At 46.2% G+C, this 9,905-nt stretch overlaps 1 protein-coding gene across 1 annotated transcript; it reads right to left on the minus strand.

Moving 5' to 3' along the window:
- Positions 1-1,511: 1,511 nt before the first annotated feature.
- On the minus strand, positions 1,512-2,740 carry LOC122368006 (cuticle protein CP14.6-like). The gene is made up of 3 exons (XM_043341594.1): positions 2,542-2,740; positions 2,237-2,373; positions 1,512-1,996 (listed from the first exon to the last, which is right to left on the minus strand). The coding sequence occupies exons 1-3, from the start codon at positions 2,548-2,550 to the stop codon at positions 1,639-1,641; spliced, it is 504 nt and encodes a 167-aa protein (XP_043197529.1). The 5' UTR covers positions 2,551-2,740; the 3' UTR covers positions 1,512-1,638.
- Between the last annotated feature and the right edge of the window lie 7,165 nt (positions 2,741-9,905).

A 9,905-nucleotide genomic window follows, 5' to 3' on the forward strand; every position in this document is an offset into this window, starting at 1 on the left:
GCAGCCTGAACGCCATCCGACGCCGCAGCTGCCCGCCGCGTCAAAGACACCATCTGAATAATTCTGACCGGCTCACATGCATATGCATTGGGCATAATGCAGGCGGCATGACGCCTGCTGGCCAGCCGGCACACAGGGAGTCGGTCAGGCGATGGCATGTCACTGACTCAAAGCTCGACAGCTGCAGTTCGGTGAGCTTTCTCGTGGGCTTCTTACGAGAGCAGCTGCGAGATAGGCCTTGACTGGTCAGCAGGACGGCGGCTGTGGGAACATTTGTTTGAAAATGTCGTGACATAGTGTGCTTTTTTGTGCTCTCAATGATGGGTTTAATAAATGGCGCAATTGCTTACCAACATACAATGCAGTTTTAGATTTGGAAGCAATAAGGAATAATTTGTGTATAGAACTCACTTAACCTGAAGATGATGATGATAATCCTTGATGAACCGTCTTTTTATCCTCTTTTATTATGAGGATGCACACTAAACGTTAATTTCAAAGAACAATCGTTTCAGGAATGTCTGGAATAAAATTATTATACAGCCTGAGTACGATCGGGCCCTGGCCTGCCATGCATGGACCCATACGCCGCTCCTCATGTGCCGCGGCCACGCTGGCAGCACCGTCCAGCACCCTCCCCCATCCCCACTGGGGGGAGGGGGGGGGGTCACCACGCCACCCATTTCGACACCGTCCGCTGCCACCGGCCAGGTGGCAGCGCAACAAAATGGCGTCCCGGTCCCACGGTCACTTCCGGGTGCCAAACTCCGCCCCTGGGCCCGCCCATCCCACTACTGTCCCGCCCCCTCCCGACCTCCCCTTCTGGGGGCCTCAGTTGCAGGGGTACTCCGCTAATGTATTGTGGATCGTTACCTTAACGGTGCGCGACTGGAATCGACTGACTGGCGAGTGAAGGGCGTATGGAGCGGCGGACACGGAAGGTGACCTGATGTGACCTGGGAACAGAAAACCTGCAGAGAAGTAGCAGCATGAGGTGGGTGTTGGGAGGGGCTCCAAAAATAATTAGAAAAAAATTAAAAATATGTCAGATGCGTGTTTGCTGCTGTGCTGCTGACAGTGCTGCTATGCATTTCGGACAGATATTTCCATTCTAGTGGGATACAAATATTGATCTAAGGCGTATGTAATATATTTCGTCTGAGTCCGATCTCCTTATACCTACCTTCTTGCTTTTGAAAATAATTTCGTGCGTATAAAGCAATTGTATAAATAAAAGCGCTACGTCTTTTGATTCCGACATGCTAACTATTATAGCCGCTTATTGCAAAAACTCTTTGCTTTACTAGGAAGCAGCTCATGAAAAATTAGGAAAAAGTGGTGTCCCTTGCATAAGAGTGCTCGTTTTCAGACGGCTATATGTTGCCGATGAAAAGAACACAAAAAGAGCAATTTCCTTGCGCTTCCTCACAAACTGTACAAAATATAACTGCCTGTTTAAATTTGAAATAATAAATATGGTAAACAAAGCCAAGCTCAGCACAGAAATCATGTAACACTTCGATCCAAGTGTATTTTTAACGACATCTAAAATAAATACCATCAAAGCAAAAAAAGCAAAACATTTTCTTTCACACCGCAGGTAGAGTATCACATCGCAGAGAAAGTGGACGTTTGGATCTACTGGTAGCGGGGCCTGTAGCCGACGATGACGCGCTCATACTGGGGCTGGTAGTAGCCGGCGGGAGCTTCGTCATCATCGTCCTCCTCCTCAGGAGCCTCGTAACGCTCCTCCTCCTCATCGTCATCATCATCAGACGCCTCCGGGGTCGGGTACTCGGTGGGCACTGGGGTGGGCAGGTGGGCGCCCTGCGGCTGGAAGCCGTTCCCGTTGGCCACGTAGACCACCTTGTAGACGACACCGTCGTCACCGGTGTAGCTGAACTGGCCGTTGACGTCGTAGCTCTCCTCGTCATCGCCGTATCCCTCCACCGGCCTGCCCGACTCGGAGGCGTAGATGCCGTTCTCAGTCTCGAAACTGGGAAAGGGAAAGAGAAAAAAAAAAACATTGTTAGTCGAGTGTGCGAATGAAATATCGCACTTCTTTGCTTTCAACAGTAATTATGGAATTGCAACTTCAGATAGACTTGAGATGAACGTCATACACAGGTGTAAATAAGCGCAGCAACGTATTTATGCACCATATCATTAACTATCGAAAAATTTACAGGAACATGAACCCGTCCCAAGGTATACAAAGTCCCAAGTATGAACTTACTGAGAGTCGTAGGACTGGTCGTCGCGGAGCTCTGCCTCCTGCTTCAGGATCTGGTACACCTTGGGGGCGTACGTGGGGGCAGCGTAGCTGCGGCTGGGGGCGGCGGCGGCCACGGCCAGCACGGCGGCGAGAACAAACTGTGAAGAAAGACGCGCATTGTCATCACATTTGTAAAAATTACGGCGGTAAATAGTCATGCGTTGTCTCATCTCCTCTCTAGTTTGCAGAGAATTATGTATCCCGATACGTCATGTTGATGAAAACTAGTTTGAATCGATTTCATCCAAAAATGTTCACGGCCTTACCAGCTTCATTTTGTGTGTTGTTGTGGATCTGTCTGTGTGAGATCTGATGCCGGTTCCATCCTCCGGTCCTCCTTTATACCGTTCCTGTGTCTGGGTAGACTGGTCAGTGGACAGCTGTCGCCCGATTGGGTCAGCGAAGGTCACACTCACATCGAAGGAATCCACTGTCTCACTCGACTCGCTGACTAAACTGGGACGAGGAAGACTTTCTAATAGTTATTAAAGAGAGAAGATAGGTAAAAAGTTGACAGCTCCTCGACATGTAAATGCTTTTGATTGCCAAAAAATATATATTGATATTTCAGTTAACAGGCCTTCCTCAGAAGGAGACAGTGTATACAAGTATATAAATGAATCATTATCATCGATTATTCATTCATCATCATTTAATTTCATCATTATCATCATCATTTAATCATCTTTTTTTTTGTATTCTCGTACACTTGTGTACACTGTCTTATTCTGAGGGAGGCCTGTTGGCCGAAATCAATGCATATTTTTGGCTATCAAAGTAATCTAATTGTCGAGGAGAGGCCAACATTTACATATTTCCTCTCTTTCATATTCATAATGTTACTCGCACGAGCGCTCCAAAGCGTAAAATTTCTGATAATTATATCAAATATTTTGAAATGTGTTTTTCACATAATTTGAGTGATGCCGAAGTTGAAAATAGCATCTTCGTATGCAGAGGTTGAAGAATAGCATCTTCTAGCGTAATTGCAAAGGATGACTCAATATTTCAGGAGGCTATAATAGGCGAACTCGACACTCCACGTTCCATATTTCTTATTGCTTTGGATTCAATTTTGTATAAGACGGCTTACCACCATCTTGGCAATGTCTTGGTTTAACTAAGGTGCGACAAATGATCTATTTTATGCGTCTCTGCTTAGCCTGCGCCTCAAAACGACGAAAAAGCGCTGTGACAAAACTGACCGGAATTCATAGGCGTAGGAGAAGGGGGCTGAAGGTCTATGCCCCCCCCCCCCCACTTCTCAGCCATTTTTAAGAAATCTATACTTTTTGATTTGAATACAAAACTAAGAGCAGGAAATAGTTCAGAAACGTGAGGTGAGCACAAAACTGCAAAGAATTTCTTCATAGGGTATTGGGTTCCCACAAAGTGGCGAAGTTTCGCTGGCTTCCGAACCTCACTTGTCGTGAGGTTCCTACGCCCATGCCGGAATTAACGCAATTTTCTTACGTAGCTGTATGTTATATTGGAGCTGTGTCTTAATTGTATGTAAATAAATGGTAGATAACACAATTGGCGAAAGTTGTTTTCTTTTTCTTTTCTTTTTTACACCAGAGCGCACACTGAAAACAAGTTGAAAGAACGTAATGCAAAAGCATCTTAAAATATTCCACACTTAGGTTTTTTGGGTATTAGGGTAAACTGGCTTAGAGGCGAAGCAGAACGTCTGGTTCATGAAGAACACACACAGTATTTCACATAGACCGAAGACACGTGCTGCTTCTTCGCGTGCAGTCTTAGCGGCCCCAGGGGGCTTCAACTCAACCAACACCGGTTCTTCTTCGTTCTGCCTAGTCACGTGACATGACGTCACACAAAGCGCGCGAAAGATAAACCCTTTGAAGGTTTTGCACGAACTAGCATCGGGTTTAAGAAGAAGGGGTTGTGGTTTAATCAGTGTAATGGCTTTCATCAAGACCACGCCCGCGGTACCACGTTCTAGCGTCCACCGGAAGCGATCGCCATTTTCGATCGCGTTGGATCACGCTTTGTGCAGTGACGAGCGGCTGGTGCAAGATTGGGTGAATGGCAAGTAGGTAATCGAATATTGAAGAACTGAAATAAGGTTAATTTTTGGCTTGTGAAGTGTTGTGTATTATTTATATTACTTGTGATTGACAATGATAAGCAATTCCACAACGCTCTTCAAATGCATGGATGAATGCATTGGATGAAGAAAATTCATATGCAAGACCAATCAATGCAGTAAGTATTTATATGTTGTATAAATGCCCCATAGCTTAAATTATGCAGTGTGGTATTTAGACAAATCTTCCAAATGAAGATAAATCAGGAATAGAATCAGCTTGCCATTTTGGGGTCAACTAATTTAGGTATAAATTTGGCTGATCTTAATAAGCATATATTCTTGCTGATTAGTGCAATATTTTATCTAGCTGCGCCTGCACTTATATGTTAAGTGCATTATTTTATTGTAATAGAATTTAAACAACCGAACACCAGTAATGCCCAAAAGTCTCTCCTTTATTCACAAAACTCTCCAAACAAATTTGCACGTACAATTATTTCCGCGTGGAATAATTTCACGCACTTCAATAATCATACCACTTCTGACACACGCCCCTCTGATCTTCAAGATCACTAAAACGCACACACACAAAATATCAAAAACATTATCTTCGGTCATAAAACCGCGGCCAAATCGTGCACCTTAATCGGTCAACAAACCGGAGCACTCGCCGCTCACCACCCGGGCACCATCACCGGGCACCATCGCCGGTCTCCAGCACCGGTCTTCATTACCGGTCTCCAGCACCGGGCTCCATCACCGGGCTCCTCCAGCACCGGTCTCCAGCACCGGGCTCCACGACCAGTCACCATCACCGGGCTCCATAACCGCGGTCTCCAGCACCGGGCTCCATCACCGGGCTTCACCACCGGGCTCCATCACCGGTCTCCATCACCGGGCTCCATCGCCGGTTACCATCACCGGACTCCAGCACCGGTATCCAAACTGGACAAAATCGAATCGATCGTTGGTTCGTTGTCGTGTCTTGCCTCTTCGCCATTTTTAGCTTTCTTTATCTTCCCTGTCGAATTTTCCCTTATTTATACAATACCGTAACTAGACCGAGATAAGGCCGAAATAGCTTGTAATAGAATTTAAACAACCGAACACCAGTAATGCCCAAAAGTCTCTCCTTTATTCACAAAACTCTCCAAACAAATTTGCACGTACAATTATTTCCGCGTGGAATAATTTCACGCACTTCAATAATCATACCACTTCTGACACATTTATTTTTGGAGAAGGCTCATGGTCTCTGAAGTCAATCTAAGTTTCTTTACTCCCTGCCTGTTGAATAACGCATCCGCCCGACTCTTCATTCTAGGGGACGAGGCCATCTCCGCTCTGATTGAGGCCCTGGAGTCTGAGGAGAGCGTCCTGGCGCGCGGAGACGTCGACATCGTCGAAAACGCTGGCTTGAAGCTGGTGGTGGAAGGAGAAACTGTATGTGATATGGGAGAATGCGATATCGCCACCCGGCTGGGCGGCTGCTGACATGGGCGATAGCGCATACTGTGTTTGGGAAAACATCCACTTGCTAAAGCTAAAAATGTGTTCAGATTTGTACAGACAGCAACCCTGAGCGTGAAGGGATCAACCTGAATAATTAAACATGCCCGAAAGGCTCTGGGTCTGGAGTTCTTTGCCTTGGATGTGTAAGGCAAGTGACACGGCCGGAGGGAAAGCGTTCTTGCACGCTGATTGCGGGCTGAATGCGGGCTGGTTGCGGGCTGATCGCATGGGCTGGTTGCGGGCTGGTTGTTCCTGACTGGAGACTTGCAGGCTGATTGCTCAGAGTAAAGAGGAAGGTAATACATTTTAAGGTGTATCAAATACTGTGTTTGCGCAGCAGAATATGTGACGGCGCAGGTCGATTGCCATGCATGGGAGGTTCAATAGACGAATGAACGGGGATTTTGCGGTATTGCAATAGAACTGAAAGGGTTCTACAACCGATATTCAGAACACAGGGTGGTTTCCCTATAAACCTCAGGGACTTCTTCACAGACCCTTTGGGGTTCTTATCTAGGTGCTAGGAACGCTCTTATTATAAACCCTAAACCTCATTAGAGTCTTTGGAAGAATCGTGTGGATTCTTTTCATAAGAATGCAAAGCCGTCTACGTGATGAACCATGGGGGTTCTGAAAAACGGTGGCATAACATTTTACCCCACAGGGGTCTAAATACCCCTGTAAGTTCTTAACGTTCTTCCAAAGTGTTTTCAGTGTGGGAGGTTCAATAGACGAATGAACGGGGATTTTGCGGTATTGCAATAGAACTGAAAGGGTTCTACAACCGATATTCAGAACACAGGGTGGTTTCCCTATAAACCTCAGGGACTTCTTCACAGACCCTTTGGGGTTCTTATCTAGGTGCTAGGAACGCTCTTATTATAAACCCTAAACCTCATTAGAGTCTTTGGAAGAATCGTGTGGATTCTTTTCATGAGAATGCAAAGCCGTCTACGTGAAGAACCATGGGGGTTCTGAAAAACGGTGGCATAACATTTTACCCCACAGGGGTCTAAATACCCCTGTAAGTTCTTAACGTTCTTCCAAAGTGTTTTCAGTGGAGCTGTTGGATCCGACAGACGACGCTAGGCCTGGGACAAGCGTGGAAGACCCAAATGACGCCACCGGGAACTGATAGCAATAGCATCTACACATAAAAGCATATAATATATAATAAAACATAATAAAAACGACTTCCTGTATTTTTTCCAAATTATTCAGAGCTTAATGCTTATAACTATACTTTATACCTCTAGCCACAGCTGCAGGATGGTCGAAATATGGGTTGTTTTTAGCGAGATCTAGTGGGCAGTGGCTCGACATTTTTTCTTTTGAAAATGAAGTTTACGTACTTAACTGATTACTCTGCAAACGATTGTGTCCCTCCAGAAGTAGGGCCCTTATCGATATGTGAATTGTGAGCTTTTCAATGTTTATTTAGGGAGCAGTCGATCACTCACACTCAAAATCTCTACTTATTTGCTTTGGTCCTGCAGACTTCGAGCGTAGTCTGGAGCAACGTTCTGTGAAAATGAAAAATAAAGAAATAGGCAAACAAAGTTCACTTGAACCATGGAGCACATTTGAGCCCGGTCATGATTTTCAGTAAGACCGAAGTCCATGCCACACAAAATAATGACCTCTCTACAGTGGCGCAGCCAGGATTTCGTTTCGGGGGGGGGGGGGGGGTCATCGCCTCCAAAGCGGGCCCCCTAGTGTGCGGGCCCCCACCCATTTTTCAGAATCTTTCCATATTTCATACGCATTCTGCTGAGCGGGCCCCCTTTACCTGCATGATAACCCTGAGCGAGTTTGAATCGGAAAATTTTGATAGAACAATAGTTCGGTAATCACCCGGTGTTCAATTTCCACATGAATTGACCATGACAGAAATATGTTACTATGACGTATGAATTCGTATCTTTCGAGGCCGAAATGTGCCCCTACTGCAATATGCATAGCATATATGCAAACTGAACTGTTGTCTGCTTCTGTCGGACAAGATTTAAGCAGTCCCACGTGCCTGTCCTAACTCAGTCATCTATTGGCTGCTGTAGTAGATTGTGCTTTATTCTTCTTCATTACGTGATTTCGCTCACAAGCAGTTTTAACCCTCGCCGGCACAGGGGGAGGGGATGATGCAACATCCCCCCCCCCCCCTAAGGTTTTTCGCGAATAACTCGGGTAAAAATCGGCCGATCGCGACCAAACTTTCAGTACCCTCGCGTTGATCACACCTACCCTAGAAATTTCATGACCCTGACCCAAATGGCCTTTGACCTGTGACCTACTTTCCGAGACCATGTTTGGCCAGAATCGCGATTCGGCGTATGCCGGCTCGCATTAGCCGCGCGTTTGCAGTCTTTCGTGGTTTCAAGCATTCAAACATGTGAGTTGATGCTGCTCCCATGCATTAGGGTGGATGTCAAGGTCACCTGAAGGTCAGGTCAGGTCATTGACCTATGATGACCTCGGTACTTTTTCGAATTATACATGTTTCCAGGCTAGTTTTTGGAGCTGAATCCGAATTTAGCAACCATTTGAACATTTACGAAGTAGTTTTGGTGCCTTCGTAACATGTTACGAAGCTGCCAGAGGCGGCTGGCACGTAGGTACTACGAATACCCGGCAGGACCCCTACTGGTTGACCTGACCTGACCTGACCCGACCTGGCTTAAATGCATAAAGACATCATCTGTGATCAAAACTAACATGATAACTATTCATGATCAGTACCCCGAAAAACCCTATAGCAGCCACAATTAACGACGTTCTAACAGGTCCCGATTTTCCCGATTTTTCGGTCATTGACCTGACCTGGAAGGTCAACCAATGACCAAGAACCTTAAAATTGGGTATCGTCGGCTTCCTCTCGTCACGGGGAACACGCTCGTATTTCCTGCGAAGCTCTAGCTCGATCATGGGCCAAACACGAAGGGGTCGTACCACCTTGTGCCGTCACGAAGGAGTCGTACCTCTTGTGCCGTCGAAGGACGCAAAATGTCCGGAATGGCCTGTGCCGGCGAGGGTTAACGCGCTCATATGGGACATGTATTGCCATGGGCCGGGTTTGTTGTGGCGTGGTGATGTGGTGACGTAGATTCTGTCTGCTATCGAGGTCCCAGCATGGTGTTACTTAGCGTGGGGTACGGGCCCGACCGTTGCGCCAAGTGCGCTGAAATTTGCGCAACTTATAGATTAAGGATGGGCAACGTGCCTTTGAGGGTCTCAGCTCGATCGGATTGATAGCGAGCACATGACGCGTGCTCAAAAAGTGCAAATTCGCGTTATGGACTTTACATGTATGTATAAATCGGCTTGCAAAATCGGGCGAAAATGACTAAATTTGCCAGACACTGGTCCGGTCCCCGTGCAGTATCTCGGTAACCGTGGGCCCAATCGCCACGGGGTATCGTGTAGAGAATCGAAAGGGCTATCGAATGGTGTGCGGTGCAGGGATGGCACGCGCCACGTGCACCCGTGAGGGCACTTATACTGGGAAATTTACGTTTCGGACAGATTTGGGACTTAATGCTATTTTCGGGTGACTGTTTGGCGGAGCGGGTTCAAACAACGCCTGTTGGCAAAAGAAATGTACCGCCTCTCATGGAAAAATTGTGAAAAGCTAATTGATCAAAAACAAGGTGGAACAAATCGCTGGAGAGAATGGTATTTGTTAATGACTTACTTAATTACACGGGTTTTACTGCATAACCTGGTACGTTTGACAGTTGAAAATGGCATAGTTGGAAAGAGCATTCAATTTTGTCCAAAATCCAATCATCGCTTTTGCATGACGAGCAACAGTATTCTTAAAAATATAAATGTTGGAAACCTCTACATAGTAATTCATCGATGGCTGTCATTTTTCAATAACCTACGTCAACCGTTGTTATAAACTACACATGACATGTTCTATAGTAGAACGCATGCTTATCAGACACGAGCACCTCGATGCAATGGATATTTTTTCCCAATCCAAAATGCTTAGCCGTCAAAAAGCAATCAACCGAAATGGATACATCACCCACGGACACAAGACCAACCAAATGCCCACCGATCGAA

The sequence above is a fragment of the Amphibalanus amphitrite genome, unplaced genomic scaffold, assembly GCF_019059575.1.
Source record: "Amphibalanus amphitrite isolate SeventyFive unplaced genomic scaffold, NRLGWU_Aamphi_draft 000913F_arrow, whole genome shotgun sequence".
NCBI lineage: Eukaryota > Metazoa > Arthropoda > Thecostraca > Balanomorpha > Balanidae > Amphibalanus > Amphibalanus amphitrite.

Excerpts from the sequence above, each read along its gene's own strand:
- LOC122368006 (XM_043341594.1), bottom strand. Across the intron at positions 1,997-2,236 it reads GACCAGTCCTACGACTCTCA|TTTCGAGACTGAGAACGGCA; the intron begins GTAAGTTCATAC and ends TCCCTTTCCCAG.